Source organism: Calliopsis andreniformis, chromosome 3 (assembly GCF_051401765.1).
Source record: "Calliopsis andreniformis isolate RMS-2024a chromosome 3, iyCalAndr_principal, whole genome shotgun sequence".
In the NCBI taxonomy this organism is placed as follows: Eukaryota; Metazoa; Arthropoda; class Insecta; order Hymenoptera; family Andrenidae; genus Calliopsis; species Calliopsis andreniformis.
In genome coordinates, this window is record NC_135064.1 from 22,657,365 (window position 1) to 22,678,989 (window position 21,625).

The 21,625-nt window shown below is 40.3% G+C and overlaps 1 protein-coding gene across 4 annotated transcripts in view; it reads right to left on the minus strand.

Annotated features, from left to right (window-relative positions):
* The window catches only part of LOC143188861 (uncharacterized), a 92,635-nt gene that overhangs the window by 40,817 nt on the left and 30,193 nt on the right, over positions 1 to 21,625 (minus strand). For 2 of the 4 annotated variants that reach the window (XM_076393351.1, XM_076393349.1), the window contains exon 1: positions 20,004 to 20,816. The exons of 1 other annotated variant lie outside the window; for it this stretch is intronic. In XM_076393351.1, the coding sequence (XP_076249466.1) occupies positions 20,004 to 20,213 (210 nt within the window). In that variant the 5' untranslated portion in view covers positions 20,214 to 20,816. Of the gene's footprint in view, positions 1 to 20,003; positions 20,817 to 21,625 lie in introns of those variants that run through there. One more of the 4 variants, XM_076393347.1, reaches the window with a different exon arrangement.

Sequence of the window (21,625 nt, forward strand, 5' to 3'; positions counted from 1 at the left end):
CCACACCTGCAAATGCCATTACCCAATAAACAACTACAAGATGCAAGTACAGTAAACAAGTCTCTATCCAGCCGCCTGCATAAATAAATTTTCGAAACAGGTTTCCTCAGCATCAAAGTGCTCCTACACGAAAGACTAACAATATTTTACCAACCTACTACAACTGTTGCATTTATCGCAAGACCAGTTAAAAATGAGTAGTTGCACCGACACGTGGTTTAGTCGAAACGAAAAGGAGGGTCAGGATAACGCCTCGATTTTTATGCGATTGTAAATAGCAACGCCGTCGCTGGCAGGAACAATATATCAGATAATATTGCGAAACGGAACCAGTTTGTAGCAAAAATGTGTGTCAAAATGTACACAGCGGTTTACGTCGAGGCTCGCTAGCTGGCAAAGACTGGTCGACTTAATAAACGGTGACGCCTGAACGTTTCTGGACAGTGTTCCATCGCGTGACGAATCGCGGCGAAATTCTGTCATTTGACAGGAATTCCAAACAAATCGAATTTATACGACACATATGATTTCCTGGTATCAAAGCTTCATTGCTGCTTCTGTTACGATGACGCTGGTGGTATGACAGAGTTGACTGTCGACCAGAGTCCTGTCACAGTTTAGGACTGGTCTGTGATCAATATTCTGAAATTATTTGATCGGTGGACAGAGTTAATGCATCTGTTGGATGCGAGTATTAAATGTTTAGAATATGAGGTCTTTGGAAGATAAATTCATTAACTTCATTTTAGATTCTAAATGTTGGAAGATAGACTTTGTGGTAGTCAGATTATTAACAAATTTGCTGTTGGTGTTAGAGATGAGTAACGAGTTGGTTTTGATTTACGCATTTTTAGTGGGCTATGCAAGTGAGTTAAGCACAGGAAAATATATAAATTAGTTATGTGACAGATAATTTGTGTTTAAGGCTTCGTTTTCGAGTTATTCATTGTGAAAAATGTATCTATAATATGTCTGACTTGAAGCTTCTTCTACTGGCTTTGCTATGTCTGATTTGGTGCTTCTTCTACTTGCTTTGATATATCTGACTTGGGGCTTATTTCACTGGCATCCCTATATCTGATTTGGGATTTATTCTTATCGCTTTGCTATGTCTGACTCTGGGCTTATTCTACTAGCTTTATGATATCTGATTTGGGACTTATTCTACTAGCTTTAACATGTCTAACTCGAGACTTATTCTACTGTTATTTGTCTCTGATCTGACTACCACAGTCATACCTGAATCTAAAGGCACCAAATTAATGTCCACGCTAAATATCTCATAAAATTGTTCTATCAAACTTCCATTTTCCTCTTATAGCTTTCAAGCACTCCAACCAACAAATAAACCAAAAACAATTTCACAAAATTTATGACCCTGAATATGTTTCTCTAGCGAAATCTGCAGGTGTTCAAAAGCATCATGCTCATGATCGCCATTTCAACGGTCCATCATGTCTCTTGAGTAAATATTCTCAGGCGATTCAGAAAACGGGAGAACTGCGCAGAAAGCTCGGCGACGCTCTTAGTTTGCCTGCTGTTGGGAAGGAGCGGAAACGCGACCCAATATTTGCCTTCGGTGGCTTTACTTTACGACTTCTTTAACAACGATTCCATATGAAACTAAGTCCCCTAACTTTTCCAATAAATTCCAATTTCCGTGTCCCCGTTTCGCCCCGCCCCGAGCCCATTCGACGAGCCGATAAACAATTTCATCGTGTCGGATGACAATGGTGCGCGCGCTCGCGCGCTTACTCACGCATGACTTTGTGCGTATCGTGGCCACCGTTAAATGCTGTAGAAAATAGATCCCAGCGTGTATGTATAATGTGTACGCGCCATCACGTGTGCTCCTAGGGAAGGAGCCAGAAGAACAACGTAACGATCAATCTCGAGATAAAGCGAACACAATCGGATGCGATAGAGGTGCATTCGACTGTGATAATGGATAACATAAATCGATCGACTTTAACCTCCAGAAGGGGGACTTCGATTCTGGTCGTTACGCGCAGCTCTAGATAACTCGGTACTGCGTGCATTGTTCGTCAATACAATCACACCGCTAATGTAATATCGGTCAAATTCAAAGACAGTCACGAACCAACGCTGCCCATTATCTCTTTAACTTTAGCATTAATGCGCGGTTGGGATGCTTTAAGGGTTAAACGTCGTCTGTTGTGCGCTCTACGAGCAGCGGTTAACGACGATGGAGAGCACTTGCGGCTAGAGTGCGGTATAAATTAGGTGGAACGATAGCTGGAGGGTGGGGCTTTTTTCAAGGTTTTCAGATCGTTCGGGGAATTGGTAATTGAATTGGAAATTCTGAACTGAATTCGTAATTTGTTGAGGAAGTTAGAGAGGGTCTTCTTAATGTTTCATGATTTTGAGATTTGGGGATGATGGTAATTGAAGATGCAGCATTTTTTCATGTTCAAGAAGGTGTTTAGAAGACAGCAAAAGAATTGGGAAATATTTTTAGTTTTAAGTCACAGTTTGGAGAAATTAGGTGGAGTTTATATTTTAGATAATTTGCTCCTTATTCGGATGTAGTTGGATTTTCCCTTAAGTACAGATTAACCCTATGAATACATTTACCCTCGGTTACATGTACTTTGATTTTTAGACAATATCATCTTCAGTTAGCTACATATAGTTTGACTTCTAGATAAATTAATATCTAAAAAAATATTAGCATCTAGGCTTAACTGAGGAGGAAATTTTCTGAAAAATAAAATTATACATAATAGAGGAAGAAATTATCTGAAGAATGAAATTATACATAATAGAGTTTCAATTTTCCCCAAGCCTTCTATTGCATTCTAACACCTTCTTTAACCTTCGAAAATACTATAGTGTCTTCGCCTACCTTCATATGCACATAAATTTAAAACTTCTTTTCCATAATATCCACCTTCTCGCATAACCCACGAAACATTTCCTTTATGAGTCGTTCTAACACTTTTTATTAGATTCTAAAATATAATCCTATCATCTCCCATCGAACCTAATTATTCCTCATTTTCCCTAATAATTAATCTCTAATTTACAAAACCTTCCTTCCTTCTTCTGTTTCCTACCCTTCTGAAACCATTCAATCCTTCATAACGAATCTCCGCCGTCATCCTCTACGCTAGACATAAATATCCTTTCCTGTCCTCACTAATTTCCAATGCCGTGAACAATAATTCAGGAAAGACCGAACCATCCTCCATCCTTCTAACGCTTCTTAATGTATCCCCCTCTGTTTTCTATTTCTGTCTTCTATTAAATCGCGAAAGACGTAGCCACCGATCACGGTTACAAATCCTTTGTTTGCCAAAGTAAACGCCATTACTCGGTGGGGGCTGTCGTCGTCAAAGCCACGAAACGCGAAAACGAGCACGATTACTGAAGCGATTACGCGTGCATAAAATTAACGAAAGCCCTGCCCGACACATGGATCCGACCCGATGGCATTTGGCCTCGTGGATCACGAAATTTTTTTCTCCACGCAAATCCCCTCGTGCTGTGTTTCAGTCGTGTGTACAGCGTTGGAACTTCTGTTATTAAAGATTTAACAAAGAGAAAATTAATATAGAAACGCGATCAGACATACCAAATGAGAGAAAACTTTACTTTGTTGGAATTGACAAAGGTGGCAAAGTATTTGAGTATTAAATTGGGAAAAATGAGTAATGAGAATTGTCAGTTTTATGAGAATAGAATACCTATGGTCCATTAGTTTGAAAAATGGAAAATGTTCTAGTTTGAGGAATTTTAATTCTATGACCAGAGACTGTGGGTATATTGTTTATGCGAGGAGCACTCGCGCGACACATCCTCGAGCTGAAAGCCGCGGATGTCTGGACACGGAACTTTTCGCTGGTGTATTTTTGTCAGCGACAGAATTTGCGTACGCTGACACGTTTCATCGAAATTCTTTCAGCCCAGATAGAAGCGACTGTAGCCGAGACGTCAGTGAAACGTGAAAAATGTAGCGATGAACCGCAGTTTTTCCTTATCGTTTATTATCTGCTTCGCCACGAAGTGACAGATACCTTGTCATTCAAGTCATACATGATTTCTTTTTTTTATGTGACATAGTATACACTCACATTCATAAATATATAAATGGTAATTATATATATATATATAGCATAAATAGTTAATGAAATTCAGAAGGTCATTTCATAAATAGTACCTATAAAGATTATTTTACTTTTAAGAAAATTAGCGCTTAGAATTATCTATGCATTACGTATTCAATTATTGATACGCAGACTATTATTACGTATGGCAATTTTTTATCTTAGAGATAATTTGTCAACACCTGTTTGGAGGAATTTCCATTTTGAGGCAAAATGAAAAAAAAAAGTGAGAAAAAAGACGTGACTAGTTATGGGATGACCGAGTACCTATTTGGATACTTGATCGAATCTAAGTAGTGTCTAACTATATTTAGAAAAACAGACATCTGTATAAGAGTCCGCAATCAATTGATCTTTGATCATGAATGCAACCTTCTAAAGAGTACTTAACAAACTGACACAAATGACGTTTTGTCAAATTGACCAATCACAGTCCTCAAAGAAATACGTAGGACCAACCCTACGTCATGCTACTATTAATGGAATCCTATTAATTACTTGGCACACCCTCCAAATTCAATCAAGAACCCTCGCTCTAACGCAGGAAGCCTCAAATTGCATTTTGCATACTAATTTTTCGATTTTCGCCAAATATATTCACCTCTACCTTTTGAATGAGAATCTCGTCCAGAGAAATCGTTGCATAGAAAATGATTTTACAAAAATTATTAAAAAGTAATTAGAATTTATTGACCGAAAACTAAAAATGCTACAAGAATTTTTATTGTCCTAGATAAAGCTAAAAATCGTCACGTTTAGTCCATTTTTTCCTATAGAACGAAGAACACAGTCCCCGCCTCCCTAAGTAGTGGGGGTTGCACGGAAATGGAGTGGGGGGAAGTACCTTGAGCGCGGGAGATATAAATATAAAGAAAATAGAAAGACAAACGATCTGTTCTCGCTACGCTTTGCTCTCACGGATTGCTTGCTCTGTCGCCTCGATTTACAGTTGCACTCTATTCCGCTGCATCGCGGCTGCAGTTACCAACCGTGCTACTTGCTCGCTATTCGCTGGTGTGAGAAGCACGCTGCCACAGAGCGAACCATTGGCGTCGGTCCATCGAGAAATTAATGTAACGTCTCTGACACGGTTGCATGACGCTTGGCGTCGTTTGGTTTTCCTCGCCGCGATAATACGTGACCATTGAAGTTGGAAGAATTTTTCTTTAATATACACGGTGTTCCATATGGAGGTATAATGGAGTTTGTAATGGAATTAATACAAAGATACTAAAGAAAGACGAAAATTGGCATGGTTTATTTTCAATATAAGCTACTCAAGTACCCTGTACATACAGCTGAACTAACTGCTCTTTATATCCAATCAATGAATTTCTTCTTAAACAAAAAACAAGCACTTCTTACGTGGTAGCGCCGTAAAAATCTGTCCCAATATAAACAAGCTATCTTTGCCTGACCTCCGTCAAGGTTGATTCTCAGGCTACTACTAATTAGACGTCGATCATCTCACAAGTAATGTAAATGTCTCAATATCCACATCTGCCATATCCCGATACCTGAACACTAACTAATTTTCTTTAATTACAAGCTTAAATTCTAATATAACTAGGAAAATAAAAAATAACTGTCATAAATAGTATACCCAACTACCCCAGTATTTCAAGTCATAATTCAAGTATCAGAATATACATTTTTCGGTTGCCCACTTGGACATTTGACACCAGAAGCGTGTACACGGAAAATAGTCATTCACATCTTGTAAAAGTCTTCTAAGTAGATTTAAGCAGGGTAGACTGTTGTAGAATCAGTTACACACCTTTCTAAAATTAACAAAGGTAGCTTGACCACTGCAAAAACAGCACTGTTAAATCTACAAAGTCGACTCTTACTAATTTTCTTAAACTCAGGCCTGTTAGAATACTTTCCTCAAATTCTACAAGAGACAATAACTTCAGCTTAACATTTTTCCCCCACAAGCATTGGGACATTTACCTTACCACACGAGCTGCCAATTTTTCGACCTCTCCACTGGATCACCCTGTACGTTCGTTCCTACGAATGCACCTGCGCCTTGGGAGCGCAGCGTTAGAGATGTTTCACGGTTATTCGAGCACCTAATTGCATAACGGGTGCCGTACGACAGGTCGACGAAACGTAAATCCCCAACCGCGATGCAACTGTCGCTGTGAATGATTTAATCACACGGCTAGACCGGACGGTGTTACGCATATTGTCGGCCAGTTACACGACCGTCGATCACTCGGCGTTAAATGAATTTCGTGTAAATTAGAGGGGCTCGCGGCGGTCGTTCGTCATGCGCGTGCCTTTGTGCTGGGTGCTAAGACCCATTCACAATTATGAGCCTGCTATGCTTTGACTACTCCACGGTGCTATTAAACTGCGAGGAATGCTTATACGACTGTATTTTCTGGTGTTGTAGAGTGACTTCAAATTCAATTGAACTTAGGACATTGTGTTATGGCAGCTTCACGTGACCTCTTGTTTGGGCCACGGATGGGCCACAGATGGGCTGTGTTGTTGCAGTTTTTGTGTGAGAAGTTGTGGAGGCTTAGGTTAGGCGCACATGATCGAGACTTGGAGAACAAGAATTTTGACAGTTTTGAAAAAGGAAATAGCAAATTTATTATGTGTATTGGAACCGACAAAATTATGGTTCACTGATTGTCGGTCATGTGAGACTGGCCTTAAGCAGAAAGCTTAGTGTAGGTCTTCCATGGTCGTCGCGGTATCAAAGGTATACTATTACAGGTATACTAGGGGATGAAAAGTGTCTTCAAATACACAACTCAAAAAATTGAGTTGTGAGTAATTCTACTCACTGTGGTAGTCAAATCTTCAGCAAGATGAATAATACTATCTTTGAAACACCGCGTTCACGATAAATATCACTCGATATGTCTGCTCACTACCAATGACGAACTAATACTGACCTGCTTGACACAGAGCTCGACCTTCGAAAAGACTCTAATTTACCCCACCTCCCAATTTTCAGAATACACAAAAACTGTAGAGGAAACAGGTCAAGAGGGAGGAACATGTTTTGATTATTCCTGTGCAAAATTTATTATGGTAGAAAAGTTAGAAAATCCTGCATTAATACCTAAATATTTCAATATATTTTTAGTTCTTCTTTCATTTCTTGTTAAGGTCTGTGGAAATAGTATTTCTTGATATTATTGGGCTGAGGCATACATTCATGTCGCACAATTTTTTCGTATTTTTTCATGCATTAGAAATATAGATATTTTTTGTCCTATAAAACAATTACAATTTTTTTATTTTAACACTACTCACTTCTCAAGATTAAATCTTTCAGACCTAAACCATGCTCTCCTGAAAGAAACTTCCCAACATTCGTCAAGCATTGCATCTCCTTCTCCCTCACCTTCAAATACCACCCTAACACCAACATATCTCTTAAAAAGCCTCAAAAAATTTCCCCCAAGAAACAGTCTTCCACCCAAAACCCCCAACTCCAAGACCTCCAAGTCACCCAGTAGACTCCATCCCACCGCAAACATTATCTCTCCGTATCTGTTATCCCAGCAGACAGGATACGCTGTTACGCATAGCCCAAGATAAAAGGAGCAACGAAGTCGAGCGAGTCACGTCGTTCGGCTGGAAGCACTGTCCAAGCGCGGGGAGCACGCTTCGTTGACGTTCGTCCGTGCGGGACAATAAAACGAGAGAATGTAATAAGAAATACGGGTCAACACGGGTGTAGGAGCATGACTGGCTCGAAGGTTCATTCGCCTGGCTCGTATCGCTCGGCCCGTGTCATGCGACTAAGCGGAGTCCACGCTTAGCCGTGTCGATGCTCGACAGATCGTTAGCTTCATTACGATTCCATTCACCCGCGAGAGTCGGGCCTCGACTCTGCGGATTACTCGTTCCCTGGTCACGTAACAGGTCGTAACATTTATGCAACGAAAATCGGGAGGATCCGCCGCGGCGTCGCTCGTCACGCGACGACGACAGCCAGGACTGTCGCGTGGGCGGATAGATTTTCGCCGGTTGAACTTTGGACTCGGGGCAAGGGTGGCGCGCTGTCTCAATCGGGTCAGAGGGAAGTCAGAGGGAAGTCAGAGGGAAGAAAGTTTCCGCGGAGTCCCGCGACGAATTCTGAACTCCGCCGATCCACGAGAGTTGTCGACTGACACTATTTAAAGAATAAGTGGAACGGTGTATATCGGGCTGGTCCCCGCGACAGTTGGCACCACTGCTTTCCAGCGGGTTCCGCGCCCGTTCGCGCTCTATATACATCCTTTGACTTTTATGCGCTCCGTATGGCTCTCTATATACCCTCTCTACTCGCGTGTTTAGAGGAAGTATAACGAGACGCTCGCCGATACGGTAAACTCGCGCACGGTTTTATTGTGCTGACTGAATTAGTGGATTGGAATTCGAGAGGGGATCAAAGGTTCCGGATGGTGGTGTAATCGATCGCTGAGAGAGGTGATGGGGACTTTCTTTGGTATGCGCTGGTCGGGGTGGTTTTCGTTCGAGGTTTAGGGGATGTGGGGGAGCTTGGGAGAGCCTTTGATCTGGAAGGGATTTTTGGTTCTAAGAAGATGGACAGATTTCTTTTTAGTTTTTCGAATTTTGGAAGCTTTCAGGGAACGTACAAGTCAAATATTAAAATTTAAAAATTTTCAAACCTTTCAAATATTCAAATTTTCAAATGTTCAAACTTTTCAAATATTCAAATTTTCAAACCTTTCAAATATTTAAATTTTCCAACTTTCAAATTTTTAAATATCTAAAACGCAAATATTCAAATTCAGAGATCTTCAATTCTTGATACCATCAAATTACTAAAGACCTTCGTATACCGTATACCTTCTGCCAAGAGAATTCTGGTAGGCAAGAAAATGACTTGGAACAGAGCAAGGGGAATTCTCTACTAGGGAGAACTTTCTTACTTGGGTAAAGGAGTCCTCATAAAACGCGGAATAATTCGAAATTAGGTAGTTTCCCTTGCCAGCAAGGGACTTCCTTCATTTCATTTCATTTCCTCTTGGAAAGAGGAACAATTTTTCCCTCTGAGAAGGGAGATCACAACCAAACACCAGATAACACAAAACGGAATCCTTCGCAAGAGGATTATCTTGCTTAAAGAAAATGGGAATCTTTGGATTAAATTTCCTGAGCTGATAGTAGTGATCTTGAGTATACTTAAAAATTACAAGAATTTATTATTAAGATTCTATTCCAGAATTCAAAATTGCATATTTGAAACCTCAGAGATGAAAGGAAATAGAGGTGGGTGAAATTTTCCACTTACACAGGTTACATAGATTGAGATATCTGAAATTTGTACCATTCACTGTTTCTCAGTTGGTATTACTACCCTAAAGCTTCCATTGTACTCGTCATAGTACATACCTAACAAATTTACAGCGTTTATACCTTAGCTAAAATTGTCTCACATATTACATCTATCGCTCAACATTAGAAATTATAATAAGTCTATGTATTAGAATTTATCCCGCGAAACTATTCAAACAAAAATTGAAAATTTTCAGCTTATGATAATTCCCCCCTAGAAGTACAATAACCAGCATCGTTAAACACCTAATCAAACCTTCTGGCAACGCTAATACAATCAATCGCTCAGAATCGATAGTGCAACATCACAGTATGTACACTGAACCACTCTGCATTACACATCGCGTCCTCTCGAAAGTGTATCCCGACGTTTCGTCAATACTGCAACTACATTGAACAAACCAGCATTGATACTGTATCACCGCATCATCAGACCCCTGACACAGCTATCTACACTACTGTCACGCCATCGACCCGTGCTCCCAGGAACCTACTTTAAACCCGAAAACGTCAAACCCTGACGACAGTGCTCAATCCTATCATCAACAGATCCTCCTTCCTTAACGAGCCATCCCATAGCTCCCAACAACGTATTTAACTGCTTCCCCCTTCTCAGATTAACTCGACTCTCTCCTCATGGAGGAAACGAGGCTTCCTCGATCACCGTGAAACTAACAGTACATCTGATAGTACAATGACTTCTCTACCCAAACTCGATACCCAACGTTGAAGGCTGAAATGACTGTCAGTTACAGTTTAGGCAGAGGAGAAGGCAAATACAGTTCCCTCTCGTAACTCCAAGATAAGGGTGCAGAGGTGAAGCGATAACGAGCAGATCCGACCTGGGGATTCGAGTCTTTCGCCATTCATAGAGTGGCTCTTCGTGAAAATGAAAATCGATCGTCGGTCCTCGGTTATCAATCGCACGCGCGCGAGCGCGCTTTGAATCTAAAGAACCATGGGACCGATTGAAATTCCGTGGTGACACGTGGTCGAGTTTCTCGGGCTGTTTCGAAAGTGAACGATTGATACACGCTAGCTGTTGGCCACGATGGTTTGGTGCGAGGTGTAAGGCCCAGTGAGTGGAGGAGGGGATTGGGGTACGTGGCGACAGCGTAGAGAGTTTGGAAATGCGTAGTCGAATAGCCTGACTATGAGAAACTATATCTACTTGACACTTTACTCTTGTAAAGGATTGTAGATTTAAATAGAAGGAAAATTCACAAAGTTGAAACATTCGCGAGAAGATTAACAAAATTATTAATGACCCAGAAACCAAAATAGTTGATATCATCATAAAGAATGGAATTAAAAAAAAGAAATAGAAAGGCGATACACATATGTATTTAATATTGTGGAACATTTATGTACTTTAGGTAGTACTTATGAAAAGTTTCTAATGCACTGCAACAGCATAATCCTTTAATTAGGTATAAGCCTCTAAGTTCTAAAGTCTACAGTGAGAAAATATTATATGAAGCTATTTTGACCTATTATGGAATACTTCTTGCTTTTCATATATTTATATTTAATCATATATCGCTGTTTTTTCTAAGTTGCTTTTAACAAACACGTGTTACACATTCTGTAATTTATTTCTACAGTTCGTTGGTAACAGTTGTGCCTCATTCATCGAGCCTATCACGTGTGTCTGCGCCACGCAGGACGTTTCAACGTTCATCGATCAATTGACACTCCAAGAGTTTAATTAATTAACGGCGTTAATTAATTCCACTAATTATTAAGTCCTGAACGTGGACTATTTACCCGCCAGTGGATACTGCGCGAGACATTCGTAAAAATTTAATACACGCAAGTGACAGTAATCATAGAATGAAAGTGTCATCAAGATGATACAGAATATCTATTTATAAGAGGGTATTTCGAAGTGACAATCACTGATAATTCTAGTTTCAGTGAAACTTTATTAATACACAAATAGGTGAAACCAACCCTCAAAGTTAGGAACGTAAAGCATATTTTATAAAATAGATGTGCATATCAGAAACTATGAGGAATGTGACAAAATGATTCAAATACCAATGCTGTAGCTATATCTGTCTTATAAAAGGAAATCATCTATATAATTAGATTCTAGAAGATTAAAATACATTAAAAAAATACCTATATTTAAAAACAGCATTATTATGAAAATTTTTAAGAAGTATGTCTACCATCCAAGTACAAACTCTGAGAAAAATTATGCTAATTGGACTTGTCTACTATTTTATACAAGACAAATTTCCTAAATTCTTATAATCACGACAAAAACTACATTTCTGCAAGTCTACCGAATCCTATCCATATTTTCTATCAATTTCGACGACCATTCTTTGCTCTCAAAAAAGCGAATAATTCCGAAGGCGCTCGCGATGCGTGAAGCAGCCGTTAATTCGGGACAGCGAGGAAGGAACGATGTCCAGCGACAGTCGAATTGTCGACGTTGCTTAATGACCGCTCTTGCGCGAATTGAGTTTCGTTATTTCGACCTCGATCGCGAGGAGCGACGTATTTGCCTACGCGACGGCGTTGATTGGGATGGAATTCGTGTACGGCACAACACAGGCTCGTTTATTTTATAGCCAGGGCACGTTTCATAGATCCAATAAGAGATTGACCCGATTTTTATGCCGCTCGGTCTCGCGAGTCGCTTTCGAACTGGCCATCGGCAACTTTCCACGGAAGATAAACTGCGCTCGCCCCCGCGGACAGACAAAAGATTTAATGGAGGTCCTCGGGATAAACGCGATCCTAACTGAGCTGTCCGACAGAGGGCAAAAAGGCGAAATCGAGCTGGACACACATACGGGTCGAACATTCGAATCTGGGTGAACACTCCAGCTATTCCAGATAGGAAGATTTCTTCATTATATAAGCTTCTGATGCTGGATCCACGCTACTCTTGGCGAACAGCTCGCGAGCTGTTACAGTAAGTAGCGAGCTTATCATTGAACAGCGAACAGCTCGCGAAGTGTTCGCGAACAATATGGAAATTAAACCTAAAAATCATCTGTTCGTGTATCTATTCGCATACTGCTCTTGGTGTCCACGGAAGAATCAAATAAGTAATTTAGTACTGTTGGATGTTGTTTGAAGGTGTCTGTAGTGACAAAAGTACACTGTGTAGAAGTAAAGGGGGCTGACTTGTAATATAAATTGAACTTTGAATTGTGGTTTAATATATGTCTATAGCAAGAGGATGCTGAAAGCTGATTTAGTTCCAGGTTTCATACGTTCAGATACATAATCAGATGTAGGAATACATCTGTACTCATAAAAGTAGAGAATGTAAGAAATAATTTTAATATTTGATGAGCATACTAGTGAGCTCATATTGAAGAAAAACCATGGCTAAATTAAAGACAAAGTTTCTCCAATCTTTCATATACCTCGCCAAAATAACTGATCCAACCTTTATCAACACTTTATAGATCTTTAAAAAAATCTATTATTGAAAAAACTACTTTACCAATTTTCCTCAGTTATATAATAAATACCTACAAGAAATTATTCCCAACAACACGAATCTTTATTTACGTACACTAAAGTTTCCTCCTTCCAAACTCTCTTAAGAGACTCGCTCCAAGAGGAAACAGTATCGCCTTACCTAAACTTTTACGTCATTTTAGGCTATAAAAAATGATTAAATAGAAACTTCCTGCATAAAGATCCACAAGACTGTGGCTCCATATGAGAAAGATTCAGTTGGATAAGAGGAGGTGCTCCAGTCTCAGTTCTGGGCCACAATGCATACAATACAGAGGACATTGAGAATCCTTCTTATATCTTTGGACGATGACGCTCCACTTGCGATAAAAAGGTACCTTAAACGGGTCGAAATAAAGTTTCATTTTTGTTTCTTACTTCATCGCGGAATCGTGAACTTCCATCCCGATTCCATGTCATCTTGGAAAGTGGAATAAAGTTTTTCGCGACCGCTCGTCCTCCTTTTTCCTCCTTTCTCTCTTATCAACCGTGCACGAAGCTCCACGAATAAAGTCGTCGCGCGATGCACAGTGTTTTCATTTATTATCTTCTTGCGCCGTCTTAGCTGCGATTATAAACCGCGCAGGATCGAGCTATCGCGAATTAACGTGTTAACTTTTTAACCTTTATTCCATACAGTTTGGTCGACGAGAATATAACAGCGTGGGCGGCTTTAAGCGTTGCTGTCGTTTGAAAAACCAAGAATCACGTTGATATGATTTATCAGCTTGTATAGCAGCTAATCGCGAATTTTTCGACTTTGTATTCGCGAGGTTACGCGTAGAACAATGCTATCTGATTGTATCTCCAAAGAACACTTAGTCATGTTTATTAATTATTCCGCAAGGGGTCCATCGTGGAGTTCATTTTTTATATCGCGCTATCATGGTACATCGAGATATTCGTGCATGCATGTTGCACGAAGTATGTATAAATAAAGCGTGAAGAGCAGATGGGATAAACCAATGGAATCGTTTTCGAAAAATAGAGACAAGAAAATTTAAAAAAACCATAATTGATGGTGCGTTGAAAATGTTACTTAATCATAAGAACAAAATCTCTGGTAAAATAAAATAGAAATCCATGGGAATTATTTTTCGGACCCTATAATTCTCTTGAAAAAAGCCTCTTATTATTTCTTTGAAAATTCAACTTTCCCAATTACTATAGACACACATATCTACTTAAAAAGAGAATCTTTATCACCCTAGTGTATTTAGGAAAGAATGAATTAAAAAGAGAGAAATATTCTTAATAACATATTAAAATTTCAAATACTAAAAAATAGATTCTTCATTACTTTACATAGAATTGCTTTCCAAAAACAGTTCATCGATAGAACGATATCAAGCTCCAGTATCGAGCTCAGATATTGTTTGTGAGGATGTACACCTTGTCCTAGACACTCCTCGAAGTTCTCTCTGGTCCGATTGCAGCGGGAATGATCACATTATTTTCGAGCGTAGGTCAGGCACAGCGTCTGCGATAACCGTATTATCGTCCCGTCTCATAAACTTGTTTCGCGTAGTTTACGAGCACGCGAGTCTCAGCCCGCCGTGTTACGAACCAGTCCACGGAATAACCATCAGACTGTTTCGTGATAGTTGCATATGGCTAATTGCCTCGATTCGCGAGAACGGAATCGGTATCGCGAGCGCGACACTTGTCGATCCAGTCTGATTTCGAATCTATTGAGACGAGGAGAGCTCCTGGATACAGATAATAGTCTTTACTAGTTTGAAGATTTCAATTTTCAAATATTCAGAGTTACAAATTTTTAAATATTTGAATTTGTAAATAAAACGATTTTAAATATTCAAATTTTTAAACTTTGTTTAAATTTTTATACATGTAAATGTACAAATTCTTAAATATATAAGTTGTCAAATTTTCAAGTACTTAGTGTTTGAAATAAGGACATTTTTAAATATTCAAATATTAAAATGTTGAAACACTTCCTCAACTTTTCAACACTGTTAAATACTCAAATTTTCAAGTCTTCGAATCTTTTCAAATTTGAAACCACATAAAAACTTCCATTCTTAATATGTATCTCTTACATCACTCCTCACATGTCTCTAAAAACGGCTATGTTGTATTACACTTGACAAGTTCTACACCCTGGCAAAGACTCATTAAAAAATGAACACCAAACTCGAGAAAGTCTCCTCGTGAGATTCATATTTCAAACAACGTCATGTCTTCTGACACTAGAATCCAGGGGACTATCAGAAATTTTCAGATACTTGAGAAGTAGGTCGGTTAGTCAAAAGCGCTTCCGATGATCTTACGTTAGCAAAATACTCATCTCATAAATATTCTTCACTCGTCTGTGCCTTGAATCAATATCTCAGAAACATTAGAAGCTGTCAGGCTAATACTAAAAAAAAGTAAGCAACATAAATCCTTAATACTGTAATTCACTTTATTGATTGAGAATCAACGACTGATTGATTACTGTTTCGCCTCGACGGTTTACACGACATAGTCAGAGTAAAGAATGAATGTTTACTATCTAATTATTCCTCGCTGGTGTGCATCATGAATGGAAATGTGTCTTCAGGTGAGAAATAAATTGCACAAGGTCGGATTCTATGTTGAACGATGTTTGAAAAGCTAATACCCAGCCGAGTAACGAAGATTCATACGTAATCTTATGCTGCTTCGAGGCAAATATCAAAGTGCAAGCTTGCAAAAACTGTGTTAAGCATTCGAGCATGTTTCTCCCGGACGATCCGTCACCGTGATCATTAAAATCGACGACTTCGATTCAAGCTCGAAGTAGACGAGCGTAACGAGGTAGATGAGACCTGACAGAAAAGGGAAATGAAAATCTTTGGTCATTTTCCTACCTGAAGGATGTAACCGTCGGTACAGTCAAGGAGATTCTACCAAGAAGGAAATTGACAATATGGAATGAGATAGTCTACAGTAGAAAGCTTGGGATCCACCTCTGAGGGAGAACATTTCATTATTGGAGATCGTCGTAGATTTCTAATGCATGAGGTTCTTGTTTAATATGTGGAGGGACTGAAATGATTCAGAGGAGATTCTACAAGATATATTATTTATGTACGTATGTAAAATTCGAGCACGAAGTAAATGGAGAAATTTATATCTAGATGAGGAATCTAAGGATACCCAAATATATGTAGAAACTTAGGAGATTATAGGGAATAGAGAATATTTATCAGCTTAGAGAATATGAGGAACTTAGCTCTCAGAATCAATTTACCTACTGACAAATAAAGTGAAAGAATGGCTCCAAAAGAAGTTGAGTATAACATCGAGCTTATTTGCAGGCAATACCATATTATTAAGAAAAAATAGAGATCCTAGGTCTTCACCCAATTTAAAAAATACAAGTACTCTACGACACTGGTACAGTTAATGATTGAAATTAAAAAGACAGAATATGACACAGTTGAAGTATCATACAAATTAGGATAAAGAATAATTATACAAATGGTATTGGAATGCGCAGTAGTTTTACGAAGTGAACGAACTAAAGTGATTTAGAGTATGCCAGGAGCTGGTACATTGGAAACTAGTCAACAAGGTTGTAGACAAGGTTGTATGAGATAGCAGGCGTTATTTATAAACAGTTGAATGGAATTAGAATGCTTGGAAGAATGGCTCGGACACAAAGTTCGCTCTAACTGGGTGGCTTATACCATTACTGTTGGCGTGTTGACTGCCACGTTACATTCGCCACAGGTTACATTATACCTGGCAGCTAAGCAACCCAAGCAATTTCAAATAAAGCTGATTCTACCAATTATTTCGTTCGTGTCAGTGATACTAACATAGCAAGTGTTAATAATATAAAATACACAAATTATTTCAGCTCCCATGAATCCATGTTCCTTATTTTACAAAGTGTTAAAACTAATTTTGTCAATTATTTTATTTTTTCCATTATGTTTCTATGTTCTACTAGACTCCAAAAGAGGTTCTTAATAATTTATAAATCTCTTCTTAATTGAAAATTTTTTGGGAATATTGTCATTTATATGAAGAATGTAACAGCAAAATATGAGGATAATTAGAGTGCTGACAAATTACTGATTATTCTTTATTCTTCAAATGGGAAAGACTAAGTTTTCTGGTATTTGAGAAAAATATAATTAAAAGGAAGTTGGCCGAGTATCCGACAAACTAAAAAATACAGAAGACTTGCGTGGTGGTGAAGGTGATAATTAATCTAATATGAAACGTAAAGAGTGAATTTCACTTTAAGATTGTTATTATACCTAACAGAGTGAAAACCAAGAGCTAAAGTTTATATTTTCAACAGGAAAAGAATGAATGAATAAAAACAACTTTTTCCTTCAAAAACAAGACCAGAGTAAAACACTTGTAAAAATCTCAAATTCTCACAACCCCAGAGCCGCACAAATCACGCCAAATACCCCTGCTAGAACTAGACGCTTGTCACAGAAACAAACCTTATCAAATTTTTCAATTTCTCCACAAACTTTAGAAACTAAATCCATAAGTTACCAAGAAAGAACTATATCACATATCTTCATACTACATCAAATTAAAAAATAAATTAAAATAAATCCGTAACGCTAACATAACAAGTATAATCCAAAATAAAAATTATATTTCCATCTAAGAAACAATATTCTTTGATTCATATCTAAACTCCCTTCTAACCTTCTAACACCCCTGTATATGTAATATAATAAATATTTTATTCGAAAAAAAATTGTAATCTATCGAACAAGAATAAAAGAAACATCAGAATATCTTTTTCCTTCCCTGAAAGAAGACAAAAATTGACAAGCTTCGTTCTCTCATGAGCCCTCAATTCTCCTCGCTTCCATGATCGAACACCCCCTGCGCAGACCCTCCCCCGATCCTTCCATCGGGCAGCGGCTTATCGTTCATCATTATCGAGTAAAAGGGAGGCTCGGGCAATTTCGTCAGATATAACGAATCCGTCGATCGTCGGGCAACGTATGAATCCGAAATCGCGATAATCGACTTTTAATATAGCGACGGTTCGCGTGCTTCGCCTTGCGCCTCGCCTCGATGCTTACGTCACGAACAGGCGAATGCTAGTACGCGGTCTCTCTCGCAGGGACGAGCCAAGAGCGAGGCAGTTACGTCGGTCGAGTGTGTAAATCGAGCCTTTCCTTTCTTTCCATTCGCACCTTGTCCCCGCGTGCCTGCGTCCCGAAGTTTACACCCCAGCGAGTCTAGGTCAGGAACAACGATGACGACAGCTACCAACGTTTGACCTTAAGACTAATTTTAAAATCTTCCTTGACAGCTGAGAGGGAGGGGGCGAGAGGCTCGCGCCGCGAGACGAGCACCGAGCAGCCACTCGGCGAAATGACAAACATTATCGCGCTTATCGACGACGATATTGATGAGCGCGCGCGCGCCACCGCACGCGACAATCGGGAATTCGATGATAAGGAAATCGAGGGGAAAGGGTGTCGGGAATGATCAAGTCTTTGGGAGTTATAGAGTGGAAGATGCGTGGAGACTTCTTTTTTTGTTTTTTTGAGAAATTTGAGGCAAACGGGGTGTTGAGATTGTGGTGAGGTTGGAAAGATAGGTATATGGTTTGTGAATGGAATTGGTTATAAATTAGGAGTGTTTCCATCGTTCTAATTCTCCCTCATACTCTTCTCTTGTTATTATAACTTGAAATTAGTGTGTCAGGATACGTGTTGACTCAGAAATGAGTTCTTTAATATCAACTTGTTAGTGAGTTGTGAGTCTATAATGAGGAAATATTGTATTGTCATTTTCTTCTAGTTTCAACACTCGCTAGAGAATTATCTTGGAAAATTTGAGTTTGCACTGTATAAGCTCATTGCTTGGAACTAGTCGCGAGACTAAAATAATGGGTTTAAATGTGTACAAATTTATGTGCTACTGTGGTGATACAGTAAAGTAAAACTGCTGTGATTTTGAAATGAAGTTTGTGTAGAGATGAGCTAGGTCGTTTTGATAGGGAATTGGAGCAAGGCTATAAATGAGGAACGTAGGCTTTAGATGAAATTTGTGACAGTCCCTAGAAGAATATTGAACTACAAAAAGTTATAATACCATAATTAGAATATACCAGCCTGACCCTGAAACGTAGAACACTTTTGCAAGTAGCTAGGGAAGACTTATCAGTCAGATCCCTCAGTGACTCACAGCTAACAGAACACAGGTCGCTCGACACGTTTGGTTACTCAAAACATTTGCACGAATTAGCAATTATACACAGGGTGTTACCCTTACCAGTGTCTGATAAAACGGTGACAACATGAAAACCTCGTCTAGACTTTCGATTTGACAGATATTAAAGTCGATTAACAGGAAGCATTTATCTATTTTGTTTGGTGTGAATTTCCACTGATCAAACACGGAACATCTTAACTAAAATTCACTCAATATATTCTATTTTTATTTTCCCTGCACAAGTGTCAAAATAATTAATTCCACGGGACAAAAAAATAGAGAAAACTAGATTGGATAAGTAATGCTGAATGCTCGCCCGAAAGAACTGGCATAAAAAATTTTGCAAAAATTCGCGTCTATCAGTGTGGCTCCTAAAAGGCTCATTTATTACAGGTATAAATGAGTTTGGGACAAGGTAAAATTCTCTTAAGAGAACTAAAACACGATGTTAGTCTAAGATAATAACTGGATCCATATCAACCCATTTCAATCTCCCACCTAACCAAACTATCCACCAGACCACCAAACACGCTCTCCTTCACTTGACAAAAGAACCTAATGACAAAATCAGCTTTCCTAAGCCGAGAAACTCGAAACACATCACACTGCCTCAACAACAGAAACCTCAACTCCACCAGCCACCCTCAGCAAACTACCCAAAAACACTCAATCCCATCAAAAACTCAGTCGAATTCGCAAACTCCAATTCTCCCGAAAAATCAGCCCCAAGATCCACAAACCGCCTCCCTTCAGCTCCTCTCTGCGCCACCCGCTCGTCTCCTATCCCCCAAGCGGGCCACGTTGCCCGTATCCATAATTCATAGGAGTCGTTCACAGCTCGCCACGAGCCGTCGATCGGCGCTTGGCGACGGTACTAAAAATCAGTCTCACCTCCTGCGTCTCAACAGCCTCTTTCACATGCTCGGCGATCTCGGCCGCCTTCAGGCCAGTCTCGATGGCCGCGACCTGCGAGTGCTGCCTGACCTGGGCCTCGGTGGTGAGCTCCTGGTAGCAGGACTCCCCGGAGCCCCGTCTGCTGCCCGCGATGCACATGGCTCGGCGGAAGAGTCCCGCGACGACGGCGCACAGGCCGCATTGCATGCCCGTGGCGCTTCCCCTGCTCGACAAGGATCCACCATTGGTCCGTCGACGGGTCCGAGTCCCGCGAGAGCCGCCCTCACGTGCTTGGGACGCCAGCTTTCTGCCCAGTGCCTGCTGTCTCGCTCCCTGATTCGGTTCTTGAACGAAATGTTGGGCACACTGTCGGTTCCACTACACTCAGTGGATCTCTACCGAATCGTTCTCCCTGGATCCATGCTCACCATCTCGACGCACTGTCTAATGGGCCTCCTCGCACTGTTCGAACCTCTCACTGACACGGTTCAAGCTAGCCTCGCGTCCGATCCCCTGGTACCGCATATCACCTGCATGACCAACGTACCATCGGGAACAGGTCCAAACATATCTCTCTCTCTCTCTCTCTCTCTCTCTCTCTCTCTCTCTCTCTCTCTCTCTCTCTCTCTCTCTCTCTCTCTCTCTGTCTCTCTTCCTCTGTGTCCCTTGCTCTCTTTTTCACTCTTTCTCTCTCTCTCTGTCTTTCCTTGGCTACCCCTCTCTAGAGTGTACGAAGGGGAGGAGGAGCTCCGTCCGGCGTGTCTCTCGGAGAACTATCGATTGCCGTGAAGTCACGTCCGATAGCGTCTAACGACGTCTACGGAACACCGTGCCGTGCCCGGAACGAAGGAGAAAATGAGACGGCTGCTTGCTCGCGCGATCGTTCCAACGGTACCGACGCGACCACCCCACCTTCTCCCTCCCCACCAGTGGATCCTGCCACCCTAAACCCAATAGCGCGTTAATTTCGAGTCTGAGGGGCTTTCCGTGGACCTAAGGGGTCTGCGTCGCGTGAGGACCTCTGGGGATGGGGAGAATGGGTGGAGGAGGCCTGATGAGAGGATGGAGAGGCTGAACAGGTGTCGGAGGTGGGTGGGATCGGGGAGGAGATATGCGTGGCGAGTTTGTGGAGGTTGGACCTTGGTATATACGGTTCGGAAGGGTAGAGGATGTGGTGAGGCTCGATGCGGAAGTCGTGGATAGAGATTCAAGGTCTGGGTTTATGGAGATCGTTGATGGAGAGCGTGGAATCTCTGGCGAATTGCATACTTGCTCCAAAAGTGATACATCTTGAAGAAGTACTCGATACGTGTCTCGTGAGAAGTCTACTGAAAAGTATTAGAGGCAATGCTTTCTAGGAGACTTCTCTTGGGACACGAATAGTATGTTTACTAAAATATACTTTACACTGAACTAGGTACTTTATGATTACAATTCGAAATATAAGGATTCTTGAATTATGTCACGATGAAGTTAGTGTGTACATATCTTCGCGATATAAATCTAATTTTCGTTTTATCGAGAACTGAGAATGATAGTCCATGCAAATAGGGTACCTCATTCACTGTAAATCATTTGAGGCTATAAAGATTGTAACGACGAGGCTCGTAGTAACGAGG